A 25,933-nucleotide genomic window follows, 5' to 3' on the forward strand; every position below is an offset into this window, starting at 1 on the left:
AATTTAATTTTTGTCTTCCATATTGTGTTGCATCTGTTTAGGTTGGTCTCGTTTGATCGATTGTCACGTTCATAACTGGTTTCGGGGTTTAATCGATCGCGTCTGTTTTTTATTTTGGGTTTCGATGTATTCTGCATTGGTTAGGGATGAAGAAGATATAGTTAGAGTCAGACAAGGTAGTGGACAAGTTTTGCGAGAGTAAGATGGGCTAGAGCGAGACGGGCGAAAGCGAGATGGGATAGAGCGATTTGAGCAAAAGCGAGATGGGCAAGAGTGATACTTTAATCTTATGTTTTATTAGTGATTTTTTAGTACGCACCTATTAACTGGTAAATTTAATGTTCATACAATGCATGAGTAATTTAAGATATCAAAATATTTGAAAATTCGTGAAGTTGATAGGTTTCCTGGGCAAGTAACTTGACTGGCCCACATTGCCAATGCCAACAAGATTGTAAAGCAGAAGCTTACCAGACGGTAATTAGAGATGTTCAAGAAAACAGTTTTTGGTCGCTTTGTAGACATTGAACTTGGATTCAACATCCCACTAATCCACCATATGTTATTGAGGGAAGTGAAGAAGTCAGGAGTGGACTCGATTAGTTTCTTTTTCAGAGGAAAGGTCGTCACATTTTCGAAGGACGATTTTTTATTGATCACTGGTTTGTGGCGGTTTCCTACGCAAGTTGTAAGGAGTGAGAAGTCCTCACAAGAGCTTTTTACGAGGTACTTTGGTAATCGGTCGATCTTAGACGCATTCCACTTAAATTTACTTGAAGAAGAATACAAAAAATTGGTATTTGAAAATGACAATGATGCTGTGAAAATTACCCTAGTATATTACACAGAGGTTGCAATGATAGGTAAAAACAAGCAAAAGAATGTTGTCGATGGTACTCTATTTGATGACGTTGAAGACATAGATTACTACAACAATCTTGATTGGGGTACAATTATTTGGCAGAGGACACTCGACGCCCTGAAGACCGCACTGGACGACAAAGTTGGTTTATACAAGGAGAGTGTGAGGGGAAATAAAAATTATGTTGTGAAGGACTCGCTCCATGGATTTTCCCAAGCATTTCAGGTAGATGTTCCTTAACTTAACTTTATCTTTAGTTTAACATTAACATAGTTATAAATTTGAGTTATTTAGATTTAGGTGTGGAAGTACGAGATCCTATCATCAATAGCAGTGAACGTTAACACTCGAAAGAGCAAGGTAGCTATGCCTCGTATATTATGGTGGTCATGCTCCCATTCGATGTGATTCAAATACACCTCATGTGTTAAAGGAACCTTGACGTAATGGGAGGTTTGCGAACCCACCTATTCGCTATATGGAATTAATTGATATCCTAGCTATGGTAGCTGATGGCCAAGTTGAGGATCCGTTGTCTTACAAGATGGTAATAGAGGATGTTGACAGAGATGAATGGGTCAAAGCCATGGATCTCGAAATGGAGTCTATGTACTTCAACTCAATTTGAGAACTTGTAGATCAACCAGATGGGGTTAAACCTATAGGTTGTAATTGGATGTACTAGGAAATGGGGTGTTGATGGGAAGATACAAACCTTCAAGGCTAGACTTGTGGCAAAGGGTTATACCCAGGTAAAGGGAGTCGACTATGAGGAGACTTTCTCGCCTGTTGCCATGCTGAAGTCTATCCACATCCTCCTATCCATTGCCTCATATTATGACTATGAGCTATGGAAAATGGATGTCAAGACTACTTTTCTGAATGGCAATCTTGAGAAGACCATTTATATGGTGCAACCTGAGGGATTCATCGCCCAAGATCAAGAGCAAAAGGTTTGCAAGCTAAATCGGTCCATTTATGGACTACAACAAGCATCTCAATCTTGAAGCATAAGATTTGATACTGCGGTCAAATCTTATGGCTTTAACTAAAATATTGATGAGCCTTGTGTCTACAAGAAAATCATCAACAGTTCAATAGTTTTTCTAGTGTTATACGTAGATGATATCCTACTCGTTGGGAATGGCGTAGGCTTTTTTACTTCAGTTAAAAACTGGCTAGCGACCCAATTCCAAATGAAAGATTTGGGAGAGGCTCAGTTATTTCTTGGGATTCATATCTTTCGGGATCAAAAGAACAAAATGCTAGCACTGTCTCTAGCATCGTACATTAACAAGATGTTGATCAAGTATGCAGAATTTCAAGAGGGGCCTATTGCCTTTAAGGCATTAAGTTACTTTGTCTAAGGAACAGTGTCTAAGATACCTCAAGAGGTTGAGAAAATGAGACAGGTCCCCTATGCATCTGCTGTAGGCAATTTGATGTATGCGATGTTATGTACTAGACTTGACATTTACTATACCGTGGGGATAGTTAGTAGATATCAGTCTAATCCAGGACCTAGTCATTGAACAGCCATTAAGAATATCCTCAAGTATCTTCAAAGAACAAGGAACTACATGCTTGGATATGATTATAAGGATTTGATCCTTATAGGATACACGGACTCTGATTTTCAGACTGATAGAGATTCTAGGAAATCCACTGTAGGATCAGTCTTCACTCTTAACGAAGGGGCTGTAGTATGGCGAAGCACCAAGTAGGGGTGCATCGCGGACTCCACCATGGAGGTCGAGTATGTAGCGGCTTGTAAAGCTGCTAAGGAAGCCGTTTGGCTCAGGGAATTCCTGACTGATCTGGAAGTTGTTCTAGACATGTCTAGGCCTATCACCCTTTATTGTGATAATAGTGTTGCTATGGCGAATTCCCGTGAGCCTCAGAGTCATAAGCGCGACAAGCACATTGAGCGAAAATACATCTCATTCAAGAGATTGTGCATTGAAGGGACGTGATTGTCATGAACATAGCTTCGGAACACAACGTTGTTGATCCGTTTACGAAGGCGCTCATGGCTATAGTGTTTGAGAGTCATCTACAGAGTATGAGTCTATAGAACAGACCACGGTTGGACTAGGGCCAGTAGGAGATTTTGTACTGGACGCTTGTGCCCTAGTTTATTGTTTTGTGTACTTGTAATTTGATTATTGTTCGGCGTAAAGTAGGTGTCGTTAATTTTATCTACCTAAAACAAATGAAATTTATTTAAACTCTAACTACAACTAGAATTAACACGTAGTAATAGTGGAAGTAAGAGGTCAATCCCAAGAGAACCACAAATAATTGGCTATTTAAATTCCTAAATGCAAAAGATTAAATAGGGATTTGTTTGTTTTAAGAACTAAAAGAAACTAACTAAGCAAAAGACAAGAATTGATATAAGAAATTTATTGATGAGAGAAATAAGGAAGAGATTGTGATATAAAATTCAGTGGAAATGAAATCTTGGGGATTTTATATAACTAGGCAATTCAATCATTGACTTAATAAGAAATCATGCAAGTAGTTTATTCAAAAGTTCATTAAGAATAAATTCCTAATGCCCTAATTTGCTAATTTCACAATTAACTCTAATCTAGGTCTTAATTACTTCCTAAAGATGTTTCATAACTAATCTCTAAATTGCATTGAACTCATAGGTTTTCTTAACTACTCCAATCTTGAAATCAAAAGACTGAAAATTCAAGATTGATTACATGAATGTTCTAAATTAATAAATTCTTTAAAGAAAAGAGGAAACGAAGTCTACATTTTCTATCAAGACTACTAATTCTTGCAACTACCGTTACAATTTTGTTATAGAACCATGTAATTTTTGCATACAAAAATTGATTAATCTTGATTCGTCAATTCAATCTTAATCAATTTTATTCTAAATCTCAGCAAGAACATTCAAAAGAGAGTAATTACATGAAAGAAAATTCAAGAAAAGTCTCAAAAAAATGCCTAATTACATAGTACCCCAAGGAAAAGACTTACCTACTCATGGAGGTTGAAGTTCTTTAAGCATTCCATTGATAGTTGCATATTGATACAAGTTTGAGTACAAATCGACTCAATCTCATTGAAAATTACAAGAATCGCTCTTGGAAATCAAAATCTCTCTTTAAAAAAATGGGTTTTTCTTCTTCTAAGTTTTTTCTCTCAAGAGAATGATGGATTTTCTACAAAAATGATATCTCTCTCTCTGTCTCTACTGAAGAACTGAACTCATTTATACTAGCAGAAAAACGTCGCGAAAGCGAAGATGAATTGCGTCAAAATCCAGAAAGAAGAATGAATGCATCGTGTTTTAATAGTTTAATACTCGCTCTTTGACACTCGGTGGTCAATACTTGATCCTCGATACTCGGGATGTTCTTTACTTAATTGCTTTAATTCAATGGAAAATGAATTAGACAAAACTCGATGGCTCGATGAAAGATGGTTGAATACTCGATAGTCTTTATTCGATGCTATTTATCATTTTAACACAATTTTCTTGTAATGACTCCAACATTCTTTAGGGATCGTTTAATCCTACAAAATTTGCAATTAAGGCAATTAAAGCAAATAATCAACACAAATTTGGGGGAATTAACATAGAAAATATACATTCATTAAAAACCTAACAATTATCTTGTACACCCCACTATCTTTAAGACAAGTGGAAGATTGTTAGGGTTGATGCCCTAAATCTCATAGGGTCCTATAGTTTGTAAACACTTATATGAACAAACATTTTGTGATTTATAATATATGATATTTTATTCACTTCAGTTTATGAAATATTTGATACTTTAATTGCATTAACCACAAACCAATAAACTAAGATCCATGGTTATCGTTGTAACTTAAACATGTATGTGGAGACATATAAGATGCTTTAAGTGTTAACCTAAATGGTCTGTAGTATATGGATAAGGCTGGATACCTTATCCTAGTGACACTATGAGTATGGCCCGCGTTGTAGGTGTTATAAATATTGTAAAGTGCTACAAATGATCTGATTCTAATCATTCGTGTATTAAACATGTGAGCAAGGATATTCTATACAAAGGAGTTTGTATAAGATCGGACCACAAAATGTTTAGTCTCGTTATATAACACCGTTCATAATTGAGACTTTCATTTCACTAGGATGACCATAGGTAACATGACCTTAATCTTGGCGAGTTGTGAATTCCTGCCTATGAGAGCAGTCATTTGATTTGCATGGGTGAGAGTGGCCAAATCGCCAAGTCAACAAGCCTACCATTTTGGAGATTCGTCTGATTGAGGAGCTAAGAACTCAGGTACACAAGATGAAATTCACTCCTCCCCGAAGCAAGGGTAAGTAGATAAATTTCTCCCTTAAAAGTTGATTTCGGGTCTTGAACAATGTGACGTCACACCCTTTCTTGGCCGGAGAGGGGTTTAGTCATAGTGGGACTATGATCTATTATTCATTAGAAGAATCAGTAGTACTTAAGGAGTTAGATGTAACTATAGGGGCAAAATGGTAATTTGACCCAATTGTATTTACGAGTGATTTGTGAAGGGTCATCGTACTGTTGATTGGTTATATCCAATGGACACAAAAATATATATGTAGTGCGTAGCGTGCAGCTATCGATCTTTAGTGGAGTGTTCGACAGCTAATGGATGGTGGATAATGTGATTAAAGAGTTTAGTTAGTTATTCACGTACCGTTGGAGCTTCAAGCTACAGGTCCATAAGGTCCTCTTGGAAGCTCAATGGATTCAAGTTGAGAATAAGATTTTGGGATTAATTTGAAATGTTCAAATTAAAAAGAGGGAATTTGATTATATATGATATAATTAAATTAATTCAATTATATATGATATAATTGATATAATGTATTTGATACATTATTGTTTGACTAGAGAAACTAATATTTGAATATGGTTCAAATATAATTTCTATGAATTAGATTCATAGTTATTAAATTTAATATAAATGTGATTTATATTAAATGTCATAAAATAAAGAAAAATAATTATGGTTTATATATTGTATATGATGCAATATTAAAACTATAGGTTATAAATATAATATGATAAGTTAGTTATCATATTTATTTATATTTTTTAATTATTTGATAATTAAAAATCTTTTTCACAATAACCACCCTTAGTGGGTAGTTGCACGGTTTTATGGCAATTTTGGGATAAAATGAAATTTGATTTCAAAATTTCACAGGTCTCACATTACTAGCAATTGAGTTACTACATGATAGATTCAGAGACTATATGATAGCTTTCTTATCTAAATGATTGAGTATCTAGTCTATGCGATAGACTTCATCTTCTACACGACCGTGTTATCGTTTACTCGATTGTATCTCTTCCTCGACTCTAAATCTTCCCTCAAAACCAAAATAAGCCAGAGTCCACCACTCCTGAATTCTCACACCGAGAATACCAAGGTAATCTTGTGGTTGTGTTTGGTTTGTTCGAGGATCAAGTTACTGCTCATTGCCGTTCGAGGGAGATCGTCTTACTCGTTGCGTTTGTGTTTGATCGAGGGATATACTTGAAGAAAGGTTCTTCAAAGGTATAGTTTTTTTTATCTTTTTGTTTTTATTTCAAGAAACATGTTGTAATTTAGTTTATAATGTATAATCTGTTCTGTATGACTGTAAATGTATGTGTTCATTCACAATGGAGTTTGGATGATCCACTTCCACTCAAAGGTCCTCTATAATTAAAGTTTGTTCACTAACTCACTTAGAAGTCCATTCCTTACTAGTCTCCCAATTCTATTGAAATTTATGTGACCTAATTTCAAATGCCAAAGATAGATATTATTGTTACTTGGAGAAATTCTTTGCCTTTTAGTTTGAATATTCGTAGTTTTAAATATCTCATGATTCAAAAGTATTTTTTATTCAGTTGGTCTTAACACATATAAGTTGTCTTCTAATTTAGCTGAACAAATCGTGACACCATTTTTCATAATGAACGCTTCATTAATTAAAAACGAAACAGAATATGATTGTTTAACTAAACAAGAAAAAGAACAAGGTTCCTCTTAATTTTAGGAACTATATATTAGTTTTTCAAAAACAAGTATCTATTTCCAAAAAAACAACTAAGCAGCTCCCACTACACAAGCTAAAATGGCATCTCCCGTTCCAACCTTGAGCATCATTTCACTCTCCTCGAAAGGCTCAAAAGTCTACAAAGGTAAGAACAAATGTAATTACTGGCTCCCGAATCAAGTATCCAACCATTATGCTTATATTCTACTAAACAAGTTTCTAGGACCAGTAAATCATACTTACCTTCCTTCTCTTTCTTCTTCTCGGTGAGGTACTTGGGGAAATTACATTTCCAGTGACCATCCACATTGCAGTGAAAGCATTGGCCCTTGTCAGCCACCTTAGCCATGCCCTTGCCTTTCCCAATAGTAGGAGTCATCCCCTTCTCTCCTTTCTTTTTCTGGATCTTCTTATAACCAGAAAATAATGGAATAGACTTAGTTCCAGAGGATGAACCCTTGTGGAACTTCTTGGAATGGGCAACATTTACCTCTCCTTCTATTGGTCTCGTGTTTCTTGATAAGAACGTCAGATCAACTTGCTAAGATGTGGACTGGGGCCTTGTTATTGGCCTTCACCCAGTGGTCATAAGCATCCTTTATTGCTTAAGATGCGTTGCAAGCGAGGATTGAAGGACACTCCTCTGTTAATCGAACCATAGATCATCTATAACTAAAATCGTATTCAAGTTAAATTTCCACGTCGCATAATTTTCTTCAATTAATTTTTTGTTCTTAAGCAAGGAAATGATTGTGGAAGACACGCTGAAACGAATAATGAATAATTGATCATATTAGTTATATTTGTCTTAACCCTTTAAAAAACAAGCATCCAATCAATTTAGCAAAAACAAGTAATCAAATAACCCTAAATAAACTGTTGATTTAGTTTTTACAACGATACTTCAGATGTTTAGGGTAACAACCACCAAAGGGTAGTCAGTTACCCCTCCCTTGAATTGAGACAATCTTAGCTAATTACTAACCAGAATAACTTCTAAACCTATAGTTGTCGTTGTTCGGTCAACCATTCATTAACTAGCTTAATTCATCTCATAAGTGTGACCCTACCATTTTCGAATCCCAGAGGTACGCTTTAACAGACTACCGAAGAGAAAGACAACTATTGAAGATCAATTTAAGACACCCTATCCATTACTAATGTTTACGTTGTTCCAATCCTATGATCAGGCCCTCCGAAGGGATGGTCACTCTAGGATGACACACAGGTGGACCATAATACTCTCACCGTGCAACCTAATGAAGGAGACCATAGGATACATTGACACACATCATTCTCCCACTTACTATGAATACTTTCCCTATTCACCTTGGTATTGACCTATGCAAACACTTTCCGAAGGTAGACCATGCTCAAGACAACATGAAGCCGAGCATGGATCTCACGGTTTGAACTCTTAGGGACATGAGAGCTAAGAATTGATATATCTCATATACCATTTTTCTCCCACTAAAGTATTTTACTCTTTTAGGGTTTTATTATATTTAGTTAAACTCCAGCTAATGAATCTATCTAAGTCCTTAATTTGCTCAATATAACATTTATATTGATTACTTTAACAATACTTGATTTCATTTATTAAACTGTTTAATAAAATCAATCACCTATTACATGCTTATAAAATTTTTGCCCAATTCACCTTCCTGGTCGATTCCTAAGTGGAGGTGTTCTGTTTTCGTCAGCTTGAATACCTCTACTTAGATAGAACGTTCCTTAGACAAAGGTTCTTTAGGGGAAATTATTTTATAAATTTAATAATTTAATGGAATTCATTTTAATCATATTAAAAACAAATTAAAAGATTAACCTATTTCTAATCTCATTAAAAAATACTTCCAATATAGGTATAGGTGATTTAATTTTAAACAATTTAAAATTAATTTGGACCCATGTTTGTATGCAACTCTTGATTATATATTTTAATCTATCTCATTAAACATATAATACTTATATTTTATTGTCGTATTAAAACCTATAGTTTGCATCTAATGACGTCAATAAAATATAACACTTATATTTATCTAAGTGATGCCATGCTCAATGCAAGGTTCATTTTCATTGGAAAAATATAACATCAGTATTTTCTATCCACGAAAAATAAACATACATATTCATCATTCCATCATACATTATAACATTTATAACTTTGTATGATGCATGAACATGTTTAATAAATCATACATCAAAATAATGCAACACTTATATTATGATGTATGGGCATGCAAGTAAAATTATGCATCCATAAAATATAATACTTAAATTTAATCATAATGCATGAATATGTTTATCCTAAGGTGGGGCTTTGAATCTATATGACATACATTATGTAATATAAATTCAAACATTAATTTAAACATATATCAAATGCATAATAAATTAAATAGCAAAAATTAGATCAAACTTTTGCACCCTAAAATTATTTAAATTAATATAACTATCTTATATTATCCTAATTAATTAAAATAAACAAAACTAGGGCAAAATCGCAAATGATCTACGCCTTCATCAGGATTTTTCCCATCTAGAGTGCTGCAGCAAGGCACCACGGCAAGGCACTTGAAAAGTCATAGCGTCGACCATAGCACTGTGGTGCTTAGGTCGGCACCTTGACCACAAGCTTCAAATCCGTCTTGTTTCAACTCCATTTTGGCTCCGTCTTTCACCGATCTCTTCAACAGCACTTGCTCATCAATCGACACGGACTTACGGACTCGATAGAAAAATATAAATGCCAAAAATAACAGGCCCTTACATTTTAATCTCATTAAAATATAAACTAAGTGCCAAAAAAATGTAAACATCCAATTTTGCAAACCTTTCATTCAAAATGCAGATTTAAATCCCACCTTTCTAAACTGATTTTGTTTCCAAAATGTGAAAAATAAAATGCAAAAAAATTGGCTCTGATACCAATTGAATGGAATCGAATCTCGAGCGAAAGCATAAGGATCACCTTGCATTCGGTTTTTCCATTTTAAAGAAATAAAATAACAGTAACTAAGCAGAATAGTAATAGGATAAACAACATACATTAAATTTTACAGTATGCTTTATGAAGGAATAGCAAAAGGGAAGAATGGTTCTTACTTTTGTAGACTCCCGAGCCTCTCAAAATTCCTCTTGGTCTCTACACGAACGTATTCTCAACGATCACCAACACTACCAGAAGAATGCCTTGTTATTCTCTAGGAATTCCAAGAGTTGGATGAGTGGTCTCCAACCCTTGGAAGAGGAAAAGGAAGAGGTAGAGAGATTGTAGAGGGAGTATAGAGAAGAATTAATTTGTGGAGGCTAGGGTTTTGATTTCATCGAATCAATTCTTGCCCTAAATGGGCTAATAAGATGATTATATATGGGGAAGGGTTTGCCCTTTATCTAACTAATTTCCTTTTTACTTTTTATGTCATTTAATTAAATAACACCTTATTTAATTAATTAGCACATTAATTAAATAATTAAATATTAAATGTAATTTAATATATAATTAATTAATTAATATATAAACATCACATGTTTATATACTTCCACCTCTCTATCATTTCTTAATCAATTAATTTACCATACAAGTAATTGTGTTAAATCATATCTAATATAGAGTTAATTAACATACAGATATCACACATATATATGTATACATCTCTTTAGGAATCCAATTCACATAAATCTAATATTTGAATCTCATTCAAATATATTTCTCTTACATAATTTTGAGTTATAGATTACATCTATAATAAATTATATATTAATCATATTAATATACAATTTCCTCAATTGATTTGAACAATTCAAATCATTTCTCATTAATATCCTTTAGTGAGCTAACAATGGGACTTTATGGACTTACAGATCAGAAGCTCCAATGATATGAGATTAGTTGGTTAAACTCATTGACCAAATTAATCAATATTCGTTAATTGTGAGTACACTCCACTAAAGACCCACAGCTGCACTATGCTCACTGTGTCCACGGCTATAGACCAAAAACAACAAGTTAGTCCTTCACGAGTGTTCATAATACCAATCGGATCTAATTACCATTTTACCTTAGGTTCCTCTATATCCTTAAGTACTAGTGCTCCTCTAATGAACAACCTATTTATAGTCCAACCATTAAATAAAAACCCTTCTCGGGCCAGTGAGAGGGTAGGGCCCTTTATTCAAGTCCCAGAGACACCACTTAAGAGAAAACACTCATCTACTTACCCTAAAGTCGGGAAAGAGTGAATTCCATCTTGTATTATTATGTTCCTAGCTTCTGATTCGGTCTTGTCCCCAAAATGGTAGGCTTATTGAGTCAAAAAACTGGTCACTCTCATCCATACAAATCATAGGACAATCTCTCGTGAACAGGAGTTCACAATACACTCAGGATTAAGACTAAGTTGCATAAGTCATCCTATTGAAATAGAAACCTAACTAGTCAACGGTGTTACATCTAGTGCTTACTATTTCATAGTCTGATCTTATGCAAACTCATTGCATAGGATATCCCCACTTGTATGTCACTTATAAGAATGCATTAGATCATTGTGTTTATATCAAATACAAAGGTAGTCGCATCCATAATGTCACCAAGATAAGGTATCCAACCTTATCCCTATACTATAGACACTTTAGGATGTATCTTGAACATTGATTCTTGTATGTCTCCACATATAGTTCAAGACTAAAAACTATGAACAACTAACTCAACTTATATAATTTGAACTTGATATCCAGAATTAATACCAAGTTAGAGATAGAAATTAGTTTGAAGTGGAGATTATTATAGAAACTATAGGAACTAAATGAAAAAAAATTCAACTCTAATAGAACATTCAAATGAAGTATGCATCTCAATCAAGATTGATATCAGTTTAAAACAAAAATTTTAACTTTTTTCACTAGTCCATTCAAACTATCAACCTTCAACTTTTTAGAATTTCTTGATAGAATCTTGACCACGATGATAAATAGGATTTTAAAAAATTGTTACAAAGGCAATATTGTTTTCCTGCAATCATGGTTATATCATGAGTGTATCAGAGCTAATTGTTTAAGCTCCATTTGGTAACTATTTCGTTTTTATTTTTTTTATTTGTGAAAATTAAGTATATTTCCTCTTCATCTCTTATAATGCTTTGCATCTTTCTTAAGTACAATGCTTGAATTCTTAGCCAAATTCTAAAAAAAAAAAAAAAAGAAAGAAAAAAGATGTAAAAAACTACTTTTTTTAGTTTTCAAAATTTGACTTGATTTTTTAAATCATTGATAAAAATAATTTGTTTCATTTGGCAACATATTTATGTTGCATTTGGTACATTTGTAGTTTTTTGTTTCTAGTCCAGATCTGCTGATTTGATTCATAAGTTTTTTCTTCGCAAACTCAAGTTGTTCGTCATTCTACCATCTTAAGTTTGAGGGAGAAGTCTGAGTACGTTTGGTAACATACTTATGTTTCATTTGGTACATCTATGGTTTTCTGTTTCCTGTCCAAATCTGCTAATTTGAATCAGAAGTTTTTCTTCACAAACTCAAGTTGTTCATCATTCTACCACATTGAGTTTGAGGGAGAAGTCTAAGTACGTTCGGTAATATATTTATGTTACATTTGGTACATTTATGGATTTTTTGATTTTGGTCCAGGTTTGTTGTTTTGAGGCATGGGGGAGAAGTCTGAGTACATCTAGCAATGTGTTTTATGTTGCATTTGGTACATCTGTTATTTATGAAAGAATTCAAGTTATGGTGGAGATTTGTTGGAATGCCTTAAATCCTAATCAAAATTGGTTTAGGAGATTTCAAGTCAAGATGGAGATTTTTGGAATGCCTTGAATCCTACACCTAATTAGAATTGATATTTGATATATTTAATTATTTAAATATTTTCCTTCTCCATTTAGGGTATAGAGAAGTGCACTATATAAACTCTCTAACCATATAGGCATTATTTGGTAGATTTTGTATTTTCTATAACATTTCATTTAATAATATTGTTCTCCCTCTGTTTCGCGGACGTAGCTAACACATTGTTAGTGAACCACATAAATCAATGTTTCGATCTTCTCTATTTCTTTTTACGTTTTTTTGTATTCTTTAATTGTCGATTTCGTAACAAACACTACACTTCTCTCCCGGTGATGCAATCAAAGTCCCACATCGGTAAGGGGATGATCATGGGTTTATAAGGACAATTAGCTTCAATAGTATGAGGCCTTTTGGAGTGGTTCCAAATACAAAACCATGAGGGTTTATACCCAAATTGGACAATATCATATCATTGCTGTCGTTCCTAACAAATTGGTCTGCCCCACATAGAAACTAAGTTTCTCTTTCGAAGAAGATATTTTGTTCATTGATTTGAAAATTTTCCAAATTTGTAAAACAATCTTCTATTTTCAACTCTCATATTGTATTGGTTTTAGGAGAATATATCTAGTTTTTTTTTTTTTTTTTTTTATAATTAATTATTCTTATTTTAAAACTGGAAATCATCATTATCTTTATTTTAAGTTCATTTATAAACATAAAATATAGTGTTGAATATAATTAATCTATTATCGTCGGTGTATGGAATAGCTTTGGAACAATGTGTCTATGAAGAGTTTGATAATCGGTTGATGGTGAGATTTGGCATCTATTATCGTTGCTTTTAATTTAATTTAATTTAGTGTAGTTATCAATCTTTCTTAATAAGGTATTAAGATCTCTTTTTTTTTTTTTTTCAATTCGTTTGTCATTTTTACAACAGGAAAGTTGGTTTGATATTTTTCTAAAGGAAAATTAAAATATGTTATTTTTGCCCTTCTTTAAATTTCCATTTTGAAAAGTAAAACGTTTTCATGTTAGGGGAAAATAAAAAATCATTTTCTTATATAATTAATTAGTAATTAATAGATTTCAAAAATGCACCCAAAGTTCATATAATGAATTTATTAAAAAGTACACGTTTTTAAAATCATACCAACCAATAATTTCTTTGTATTAAAAATAAATTTTATCCAAATTAAAATTTTTGAATTATTAAGGTCTCATTTTGGTAACTAATTTTGGCTTTTATGTTTTTTGTTTTTGAAAATTAACCTAAAGAGTTCACTTCAAATTTTTTTCCTTTATTGTATACTTTTTACAAATAGTTTAAAAAATCAAGCCATATTTTGAAAAAAAAAAAAACTAAACTTTTAAGACCTTGTTTTTATTTTTAAAATTTGGCTAAGAATTCAAAAGATGCAAATTGTTGTAAGAATGAGGGAGGAATATAGCTTAAGTTTGGCAAAAAAAAAAAAAAAAAAAAAAAAAAAAAAAAAAAAAAAAAAGGTTACCAAACGGTCCAAAACTTCACACTCTAAATCTTTTTTTTTTTTCATTTAAAAGATTTGCTTGATAATTTAGAAACTATTGACAACCAAAATTCATGATTACTTACTTGAGAGTGGATAATTGTGTAAAAAATAGGGGACTGAATTGTTGAGAATAAGAAAAAAATCATTAGTTAAGTATTTCTTTTTCCTCTTCATCTTCCAATTTCGAGATTCACATCTCTGTTTCATTGATGAGCTCTTCTACAAGGTCAACTGCTTCCTATAGAATCTTTCCTATTAGTTGGGAACAATGAGTTTAAAGCATGACCAATATCCATATGATAAAATACAACACTCGAATCCTAATTAATTTATAGAATTCCACAAAGTAGATCGGTTGAGTATTTCTTGCTAAAGATATTTTCTTCAGTATTTAGAGAACAATAGACCGAAAAATAATCCAAGCCTAAAATGTATTGTAACAACCCGACCCCTAGGACTAGGTAAGGCCATTACTAAAATAAATGCATACATAAGATTTAAAACGACGTTCAGTCATTTGAAATAAATGCAATTAAAACAAGAGAATTCAAAAAGACATTTATTAAATGCAATTGTTAAAACAATAATAGGGTACTCATAAATCATAAGGTTAATCAAGTACAGTATGAAAACATCTTAATAATAGTTTCAACACAAAACTAAACATTAAGGGAAACTATGAAAAGAACTCTAAATCTCATGAGCGGAAGCGTAAAAACTAGTCCCAGTGGGCTCGATCATGAATTCCGCTGCGCCATCGCCGGTGCATCTCTACCCTTACCTGAAACATCAACATAAGAAAGAGTGAGTATAAAATACTCAGTAAGTAACCCCACCACTGGGGTCAAGCTAGGCATCTATGTCCTCTAGATACCCACATATGGCACATAAATACATGTAACATATAAGAGACTGAGTCCTATCCTATTGTAGTTAAGTATGCCCACAAAACTGGTGAATCCCGAAGGAAACACAAAACTGGTGAATCCCGAAGGAAACACAAAACTGGTGAATCCCGAAGGAAACACAAAACTGGTGAATTCCCGAAGGAAACACAAAACTGGTGAATCCCGAAGGAAACACAAACTAGTGAATCTGGAAGGAAACACAAAACTGGTGAATCCCGAAGGAAACAAAAAACTGGTGAATCCCGAAGGAAACACAAAACTGATGAATCCCGAAAGAAACACAAAACTGGTGAATCCCGAAGGAAACACAAAATTGGTGAATCCCGAAGGAAACACAAACTGATGAATCCCGAAGGAAACACAAATTGGTGAGCATCTAACTAATCAATGAGGATATTCACACAGTCTTAACGTGCTAAGATTCAACATTGTACAGTTCTAAAGCATACATAACAATCCTTAATACCATGGCGACATCACATACCCATATTTCTTAACAACATATTATATATCATCCATGCCTAACTTACATCATAAATCCATAACATGCAAGTATGCCTCAACACCAGCAGATCAGACATCGACATATCAAAACACATACTATCACATACTAACGATCAAGTACTTAGGTGTGTATGTAAACAATTCAGAATTCGTGCCAGAACATACTCTGATTCAGGTCATTCCGTCAATCAATATGCTAATATTTACCATAACATACACTTATCATGCTAGCATACAACTAAAGCCTGGCCCGTGGGCAGTTCCAGTAGTAAGATTACTTATCTCGAAATCCAATTTCGATTTTCAATCCAAGCTAATGATCTCCAACCAAATAACCCCTGAATTAAGTCCCCTAATACATATCATCTGTCTCTTATACACATCTAGATGTGTATAAGAGACAGCACATATTTCTTAATAACATATTATACATCATCCATGTATAACTTACATCATAAATCCATAACATGCAAGTATGCCTCAACACCAGCAGATCAGACATCGACATATGAAAACACATACTATCACATACTAACGATCAAGTACTTAGGTGTGTATGTAAACAATTCAGAATTCGTGCCAGAACATACTCTGATTCAGGTCCTGTCTCTTATACACATCTAGATGTGTATAAGAGACAGGTTCTAAAGGGGTCCTGGCGACGAACAGGGCTGGCGGCGCTGAAGGCAACCGGCAACGACGCGGTGGACGAAGGAGGAGAGACTCGGCTCGGATCTGAGCGGCGGACGTGCGGCAGCTCGAATCTGGGCGGACTGAGAGCGTGTCTGACCAGCGGAATCTGGCCAGTCGGAACCCACGAACGGTGGCGAGGAAGCAGAAAATAGAGTGGGGGCTCGCGTGAGTGAGGGAGAAGGTGAAGCGGTCCTTTTTATTTTTTAAAAAAATACTAATACTACTAATAATAATAATGATAATAATAATATAAAATAATAATAATAATAATAATAATAAAAGGAACATAGTATAAAAATCATTTCCTTAACCCACTTTATACTATTTAATTCTTTCCCTTTTTCTAAAATAATTAATTCCTGCCATAACTTTTCAAATTGAATAATTTTTGAATAAATTCCACGTCAACACTTAAATTCTCGCATTTATACTTTAAATTTAGAATTCCAAACATGCCCTTCAACTAAGGATAATTACTGAAAAGGGAAAAAATTTACATTATTAATAAATAAATAAATAAGTGTGGGATGTTACATGTATTAAGATCGAAGGCCAAAAATATTAACTCCTCTACTAAGGAAGTAAATAGGAAGTATTTGAAGAAAGTTAAGCAATGGTAGGAAAAATTATAAAAAATTGAATTGTTTTGATTGATATTACTATGTAACAAAAGTGAGGGACATAGGATTAGGTATTGCTTTATTACCATTTTCTTATCATTGCAACTAATGGCAATTGGGATGGAAAGTTCGTAAACATCCTGAATTTGGAAATGAATAAAAATTCGAATGAATCTACATTGTTGGAGAATGTTATAATATCCTAGGGAAGGAAAAGTATATAAAAAAAAAATGATATAATCAAGTTGTGAATTTCTTTTCCTTCCAATTATTAAATCAATGAATATATTCCATCTAATTACAATGAGAAAGAAAAGTATTAGGAACGTTATTAGATATTCTGTATCAAAATGTCAAAGGTTTAAAATAAAGTTTTAAAGGGTAATAGCGGGATGTATTCCAAAATACACCCATCACCCTGTTTTTTCTCTAATCACTCATACCAAAAAATGAATTAAAATATTTCAAAAATGAAATAAAATATTTATCACATGACAAATTATGATTGGATAAATTTTCTATTTATAAGAATTTTCCTTTTTGGTGTTGTTTTTAAAGATTAATAAGATTGTCGAAATATAAAATGACTATTTTGCCCTTCAATATAAAAACCCTCATAATTATCTTCTAAAACTTTTATTTTTCATTTCACCCTCATCTCTCAATCAAGTCTCGACTTCTTTCTCATTAGTTTCTAAACTCTCTCCAGCTCTAGTATTGTTCTCCATTCTCCCAAATTTATACTAAGAATTTACATTATTTTTACAACTTCATCCTCTTACTTTTATTTTTTTATTTTTTTTATTTTTTTTTATTTTTTTTTTTTTGTAATTTACAAAGTGGACTTTTTTCATATTTGCTATAGATTTTTACGTTTTCTTATTTATTTTTTTCTCAATATTTTTTTTCCAACCTAATTCTCGTACATTTTACAACTTACCTTTTTTTTTTTTTTTTTTTTTTTTGTTTTTTTTTGTTTTGTTGTTTTGAGTTTTCTAACTTATTTTAATTTTACCGTTTTATTTTTTCAATTGCATTCTTTTACATTTTTTTCTAATTTAGTGCCGTTTTTCCTCATTCCTTATTGATGCGAGAAACATTTTACAAACTATTTTGGAATTTTTCTCTCATCTTCTTGTGAAAAAAAAAAAATCTATCAACAATTATTATTTACGTGCTAGAATTTTCTCCATTTCTTATCCAGTTCTCCATTAAACTCTATATGTATAAACTATAAAATTTTCACCACCTAAATAGTAGGCAAAGGGCAAGCTCCCGAGCAGCCTTTAGTGTTTCCTTTCACATCTTTTCATCACTTATATACCATCTATGTTTAAACTTAAGATATATATGCTTCCGAACTTATCTTCTTCAAACCTTCATTGCTCACAGGCAACGGTGAGGCAGCCTGTAGTCAAGAACATGCTAAAGGCTCTCTACTTCCAGTTCACCGTTGGAGTCTTGCCCATGTATGCCGTTACTTTTATCGGATACTGGGCATATGGATCTTCCACCTCGACTTATTTACTCAACAGCGTAAATGGTCCAATTTGGGTGAAGGCAATAGCAAATATACCCGCTTTCCTTCAAACAGTCATCGCTCTGCATGTAATTCTCATCAATCTTCTCTTCTAACTATACTGTGCCTCTTTTTTCTTGATCGAGTATATGAGGTTCTCAATCCGTTTTAACTTGATGGTCTTTATATTTTGCATTCAGATATTTGCCAGCCCAATGTACGAGTATTTGGACACAAGGTACTGGATCACAGGAAGTGCACTGAATGTAAAAAATTTGTCATTCAGAATAGGTGTGAAAGGAGGGTACCTGGCCATAACCACACTGGTCTCAGCTATGTTACCTTTCCTTGGAGACTTCATGAGCCTTACAGGAGCAGTCAGCACATTCCCACTTACATTTATACTTGCAAACCATATGTACCTTGTGGCAAAGAAGACCAAACTCACTTCTCTACATAAGCTTTGGCATTGGTTTAATGTTTGTTTCTTTAGCTGTATGTCTTTAGCAGCAGCGGTTGCAGCTTTAAGGCTCATAGCAGTAGACTCCAAAAACTACAATTTATTTGCTGATCTATGATCAAATTTACATTTTAATTCTTTTCAGATCTTCAAATCTCTCAGTTTCTTCATAGATATGCTGCTCAGCTCTTTATTCCTAGTCTTAACATAGAGCTTTCACCAGATAATAATACCTATAGTGTGGCCTAGCTAGATTGCACTCTGTTCCTTCCGTCATTGTTTCCAAGTCTTTTTCCCTTCTAATCTTTTGTTGCATATTGATAGTTTTGTGCTGTACTACTTTGTATTGATGAAAAGTGGAACAATATATATAAATATATATATAAGAAAAAGAAAAAGGATTTAGCTTCATTTGATTGGCTCATTTTGATGTGATTGTTTGCCGCCTTGAATTATATCCATAAATTATTAATTGTTTTCAATATTTTAAATTGCGAGTTGCAAGGAAAATAAATTATTAATTTATTGGCAAACATGTTTAAAACCTTGAAACAAAGGACACCTTAGTGCTTTTTACCTTAAATGTTTCACTTCTCATGTTTAGGATGTAAGCCTGCAACAAAAAATCTAACCTTTTTTTTTCTTCTGCCGAAAATGGGCTGATTTGGTATAGAAACTCCCACGTATGTTTTCTTTATGAAATTTTAATGTCCACACATATTTTTTTAATATAACAACTGTTTAAAACATTTAAATTAGTACCCAAAAAAATATTTAAATTAATTTTTACATATTGCAATATTAATGTAATATTTTTTTTAAAAAAAAGATGTCAATGGACTTCATTTTAAATTACATTCTCAACCTTTCACTGAACACAACTTTAACCAGAGATGTCAATGGACTTCATTTCAGGCTTCTTCTCTTCCATTTTGGGCACTGTCACAGTCAGCACTCCATTGTCCATGTTGGCCTTCACCTCCTCAACTTTAGCATTCTCCGGCAGCCTGAATCTCCTCAAGAATTTCCCACTGCTCCGTTCGATTCTATGCCATTTGTCGTTCTTCTCTTCCTGCTCTTTGCTCCTCTCACCACTAATTTGCAACACCCTGCCTTCTTCCACTTCAACTTTAACTTCTTCCTTTTTGATTCCAGGAAGATCGGCCTTGAAGATGTGGGCTTCCGGGGTTTCTTTCCAGTCGATACGAGCGTTGGCAAAAGCAGAGGTCTCACGAGCAGAGGAAGGGAGGTTGGCTAGTGAAGTTGAAAATGGGAAGCCTTCGAAGGGGTCCCAAACGTCCAATGAAAAGGGGTCGAAGACGTTGCTCCGGTGGCCACCAAAAATGCTTGAAATCAGAGCCATGGTTGTTCAAGTTTAATGCAGAGGTTGTTTTTATTAAGAAATAGAGAGGGAGCAGAGTATAGAAACGGAATTAACTGATGAAGTCGTTTGATATGTTGATTTGTCTGCTGGGAGTGAGAAGTTGAAACATTTAAATAAAAATCTTCCTTCTGGTTTCTTCTTCCAGGAGAACAAGATGATTCCAGAAGCTTCTACAATCTCCTCAGCCCATTTCAACAGTCAATTTGGAAATTAGAATAAAAAATCCAATTACTGTAGGAGGTTGAAGAAAGTTAGGAAAGAAAGGTAATACGCTAGCATTTGGAAAAGTCAAAAAGGGAAGTAAGGGAAAGACCAAAAAAGTCTGGAAGCATTTCGAATTTGTATGATCCATCCTATATAAATATCGAGAGTGCGTTAACACCATCTCATCGATATTCAACAAACGAAGCTTACATTCCTTCCTTGATCACTTCACACTCTTAATTTCAACTAAAATGGAAGAGAAAAAACCTGAGATCAAGTTGATTGACATCTCTCGCTACACATTATTGTTCTTCCTTCTGCATTTGCCCCTCTTTGTATCAACTTGTATCAATGGGTGTTAAATAAATTCCCTAAATTAGGATTTTTGTAATTTAGGTGTCTTTTGCAATATTTGTGACGGTGGAGAGATGAAAAAAATTGTGATGTATAATATTATTATGGAATTGAATGTTAATTATTTATATTATATTCACATTAGTGATATTTTTGTAGGGATCAAATCTCGACCAAAAACGTGAGAACGCCTTGCATTTCAAAATTCGATTTTAAAGAAATAAAATACAGCAAACTAAAACAAAATAGATAAACATCATAATAAGTATGCATTTTAAGGGAGAAACAAAATGGATGAATAATTCTTACTTTTGTAGATTCCCAAACTTGTCAAAATTTCTCTTGTTTTTTCACACGAATATTTTCTCAACGATCACCAACTAACTTTGTTATTCTCTAAGATTCCAAGAGTTGGATGAGTGGTCTCCAACACTTGGAAGAGAAAGAGGTATAGAAATTGTGCAGAGAGTTTAGAGAGGAATTATCTTGGAACCTAGAGTATATTCTTGCACAAATGAATGTTTGTCCAAAATGGGCTAATAGAATGAATTTATATGGAGAAGAGCTTACCACTTCTCTAAGTATTTCATTTTTCACCCTAGATGCTAATTAATTAAATAATCCCTTATTTAATTAGTTCACATTAATTAAATAACCATATATTTAATTTAATTTAATATATAGTTAATTAATTAATTAATATATAAACATCACATGGTTATATGTTTCCATCTCTCTAACATTATAATTAATCGACTTGTTCTTAAATAACAATGCAATCTTTAAGCGAGAAAACCTACTATAACCACTTTCCAATGCGGCATAGGACATCAAGTTAGTTGGAGGTCATCCATGCTAACTTGATATGTTTATACTCATTTGCTCAATATCTTATGAGTATTCTTACTATTACTAATAAGAACTTATGTATTATTTCATGCTCAGTTGCTTTAAATATTTCTCACATTTTTACTTTTTTCCAAGGTTCATGTGCTACTATTTAATCTCGATTGGCCAGATGGAGACAAATAATTTAAAGTAAAAAACCTTTGAAGCAAAAAGATTTGCAGGTTCTAGTCAAACCTTACACTAGAAAATTAGTCACATATAGTCGTAATGAAAAATAACTTTAATAGACAAAAGAATAAAAGGTAGAGTTTAGTCTGCTTGTCTACGATGTTGCAACTTCGACTCCGTCCAGAAATTCCAAAGGGTTTCGCACAAGACTCTCCTTATTTGAGAATTTTTTTTCCTTGTACTTCTCTCCTAAGCTTGGGTTCTTTTATTGAGAAATATAAGGGATCCACTTGGTATCCAATTTTATATTTCTACAAGTCTCGATGTTGCAAACTGTGACAGACAAATGTGACAGTAGCTCCCCTTACCTCTGCAGGATTCAATGATTAGACAACTTCCCATACCTCTATAGCTCTTAGATGATTTGATATGCTCAAATTGATTTGACAGTGCTTCAGGATAATGTTGATTCCCTATATGAAGATGGTACAACATGTAGGTGATTTGGCAGCTTCATGCACTTTTGCCACATTCATTCGATTTGATGTGCTCAAATGATAAACTGACATCTCAAGGTAATAATGATTAATTTGTTAGTTCAGAGCATAAGAACTCCATCATACTATAGCTTCAAAGTTTTATCAATGCTACAACATGGTTTTTCCTTTTAAGTCTTTTCAGCCTATAAGTGATTTAGACATGCTCAGTTGCTTAGTTGCTTAGGCGACATGTTAGAATATGGTGAGGCCATATGTCAGTTCAGAGTATGAAAACATCCAACCATGTTGTTACTCCGAATTTACACAATGTTGTAGCATCTTTTTTTTTTTTGCACGTCTTATTTCTGCAACAACTTTTGTTGATTCTTACTGCATGCTTTTGATCAACACCTTAGGGTCTTTTTTATAGGAATAGGATTTATATGTTTACTTGTCTCAAAACATGTTATAGAACCAATAAACATTGATGATTTAAGGGCATTAAAAGCTTACTTTTGTAAGACATTACACATGTGTCCACAGGCGACACCGATTATTGATAAAAATATTTGGCCAAGAAAAACTCACATGATCTTCACGTACCACTGATGGTGTATTTAAAGTTTAGGAAATATATGACTTGGAATGAGGCAATTGAGGATGAGGCGATCCTAGAATGACGTGATTTACAAAAGAAAAAGAGTTGCACACGAATGTGATACTTGTCTACCATAGGTATATTATGATGTTTAAGTTATTTTTTAGCAGATGAAGGGAGTTAACCTTTTTTTTTTTTTTTAGTAAGGATCAACTTTAAAGATGTATGAATCCTTAAACTTTCAATTTTGGTATAATAAACCTTACACTTTTATTTTTGTATCTAATAGATTTCTGAAAAATTTATTGATGACTTGAAATTTATGTTTAGTGTAGCACTAAAACTTACAATTTAGTGTATCTAATAGACCTGATATCTCATATTCCGTCGGAGTTGTGAGTAGTTACATACAGAATTCGAAGAAGGCTCATCTTGAATCAGTTCGCAGAATTTTAAGATATCTAAAAGGAACAAGTGAATATGGCCTTTTATACAAGAAATGGGAAGATTGCAAGTTAGAAAGCTTCTACGATGCTGATTATGCTAGAGATCACGATACACAACGATCAACTACTGTTTATGTGTTCAAACTTAGTAATGGAACAATTTCTTGGTATAGCAAGATACAACCAACAGTTGCATTATCTACCACAGAAAGTAGAGTATAGAGCAACAATCATGGCAACACAAGAGAATATGTGGATAAAGCAACTAATGAAGGATTTGTACCAAGAAGCAAATCATACAGTGACTTTATTATATATTTACAAAAAGACTACTAACAAATAAACATGCAAAATTTTAACAACTCAAGATGATTGAACGATCCAAATCAGTTAATGTTGAAAGGGAGTGTAAAATATATATAACAACACTAACTATTCTAGAAAATTCTTGATTGCCTTCCTTTTATGCCAATTTATTCAATAGATTGCATCCAAAATTACAAGTCCATTGCAATCTCTAGATAGATAATAGATATGCTCAATTATACTCTATTCTATTATGTTTAAATAAATTCTATTTCGTGGGTCGTTTGATATTTTGTGTGTATTATTAAGTACCTAGAATTTTAAAATATCACTTAGACTTCAAATTTTTTGTATCTAGTACACTGATACTGATATTATATATAATTAGCAAAAATCTTAACTTTAATAGATGAAAGAAATTCATATGTAACGTATAATTCTCCAATTCATAATTGAAACAGAGAGAGAACTGTAATTGGATGAAACATTTACTATGTAATATGTTCGAGGAAGAACAGAAACTCATATGTTGGAAGAAGAACAGAAGCTTAAGAAATGCCAAATACTTTTCATGTATACAAAGTTATAAACATTGCAGAACACACCAACAAAGCTCATTCTTCCACAATTTATTTAACGAACATTAGGTAGAATGCAAAGCGCAGAACTCAGAAGGAACGATGTGTTGATGTCTAGCCGGAGATGTCAATTGACTTGATTTCTGGCTTCTTCTCTACCATTTTAGGCACTGTCACAGTCAACACTCCATTCTCCATGTTGGCCTTCACTTCCTCAACCTTAGCATTCTCGGGCAGCCTGAATCTCCTCATGAACCTCCCACTGCTTCGTTCGATTCTATGCCATTTGTCGTTCTTCTCCTCTTGCTCTTTGCTTCTCTCCCCACTGATTTGCAGCACTTGGCCCTCTTCCACTTCAACTTTGACTTCTTCCTTTTTGATTCCAGGAAGATCGGCCTTGAAGATGTGGGCTTCTGGGGTTTCTTTCCAGTCGATGCGAGTGTTGGCAAAAGCAGAGGTCTCACGAGCAGAGGAAGGGAGGTTGGCCAATGAGCTTGAAAATGGGAATCCTTCGAAGGGATCCCAAACGTCCAATGAAAAGGGGTCGAAGACGTTGCTCCGGCGGCCACCGAAAATGCTTGGAATCAGAGCCATGGTTGTTCAAGTTCGAAGCAGAGGATATTTGTTAAGAAACAGAGAATAGAAATGGATTTAATTGACAAAGATTGGTTGAAATGGTGTATTGTTTGCCGCTAACTCCTAAGGATGGCTTTCCAGTGGGGTGTTGAAACATTTAAATAGGAGAGCAGAGAACATATTTTAGAAACTTCTGGAAATAAAAAGTTCCTTCTGGTTTATTCTTGGCGAAGAAGACGATTCCACGAGCTGGACTCTTAAATTGGGGCTCAGACCATTTTCTTGGGCCTTTCAATTGGGCTTTCTCTCACCGAAATTAAATAAAAGAAATATTTCTTTCACCTGATTTTCAGTCTTTTTCTTATCAATTGAAAATATAAATATCAACTCCAAAATATATATATAGATATTAAAAATAGATATTACTTTCAAAAATTTAATTAATTACCTTCAATAGAGGATAACATATTTTCAAAGGTTATTTAAACTTTTTTGAAAAAAAATAATATATTTTTAAAATTTTTTTAATAACATTCCATAAAAGAGTGATAATTTTCAATGGTTTTTTAAACTTCTTTGATAAAAAAAATAATATATTTTTCAAAGATTCTTAATATTCTTTATAAATATAATATATTTTTGATAATTTTCGATAAATAGTAGATATTTTTCAAAAGTTTTTGATAATTTTCAATAAATAGTAGATATTATTAAAGGTTTTCGATAACTTTCGATAAATAGTAGATATTTTTCAAAGGTTTTCAATAATAAAAAGTAGATAATTTTCAAAGCTTTTTAATGTTCTTTTATAAATATAATATCATTTTCAAATGTTTTCAATAATAAAAAGTAGATGAGTTTTAAAGGTTTTTTAAACTCATTTGATAAATATAACATTTTTCTCAAAGGTTGTCAATAACCTTGGATAAAGAGTAGATAATTTTCAAATATTTTTTAAACTCTTTTAATAAATATAATATATTTTTCAAAGGTTTTCAATAATCTTCAATAAATAGTAGATAATTTTCGGAGATTTTTTTTA

General features: G+C 33.0%; 4 protein-coding genes across 4 annotated transcripts; 2 read left to right on the forward strand and 2 right to left on the reverse strand.

Moving 5' to 3' along the window:
• The first annotated feature begins 487 nt into the window (after positions 1 to 487).
• LOC120081026 lies at positions 488 to 1,102 on the forward strand. Its single transcript, XM_039035706.1, has one exon. The coding sequence runs from the start codon at positions 488 to 490 to the stop codon at positions 1,100 to 1,102; it is 615 nt and encodes a 204-aa protein (XP_038891634.1).
• A 17,197-nt stretch (positions 1,103 to 18,299) lies between these two features.
• LOC120081027 (proline transporter 1-like) lies at positions 18,300 to 19,093 on the forward strand. Its single transcript, XM_039035707.1, has 2 exons — positions 18,300 to 18,578; positions 18,690 to 19,093. Exons 1-2 carry the CDS (start codon positions 18,300 to 18,302, stop codon positions 19,065 to 19,067), a joined length of 657 nt encoding a protein of 218 aa, XP_038891635.1. The 3' UTR covers positions 19,068 to 19,093.
• Positions 19,094 to 19,720: 627 nt separating this feature from the next.
• LOC120080804 (17.8 kDa class I heat shock protein-like) lies at positions 19,721 to 20,420 on the reverse strand. The gene has a single exon (XM_039035445.1). It carries the CDS (start codon positions 20,310 to 20,312, stop codon positions 19,833 to 19,835), a length of 480 nt encoding a protein of 159 aa, XP_038891373.1. The 5' UTR covers positions 20,313 to 20,420; the 3' UTR covers positions 19,721 to 19,832.
• A 3,783-nt stretch (positions 20,421 to 24,203) lies between these two features.
• Positions 24,204 to 25,025, reverse strand: LOC120080803 (18.1 kDa class I heat shock protein-like). Its single transcript, XM_039035444.1, has one exon. It carries the CDS (start codon positions 24,907 to 24,909, stop codon positions 24,430 to 24,432), a length of 480 nt encoding a protein of 159 aa, XP_038891372.1. The 5' UTR covers positions 24,910 to 25,025; the 3' UTR covers positions 24,204 to 24,429.
• Between the last annotated feature and the right edge of the window lie 908 nt (positions 25,026 to 25,933).

The sequence above is a fragment of the Benincasa hispida genome, chromosome 7, assembly GCF_009727055.1.
Source record: "Benincasa hispida cultivar B227 chromosome 7, ASM972705v1, whole genome shotgun sequence".
Taxonomy (NCBI): domain Eukaryota; kingdom Viridiplantae; phylum Streptophyta; class Magnoliopsida; order Cucurbitales; family Cucurbitaceae; genus Benincasa; species Benincasa hispida.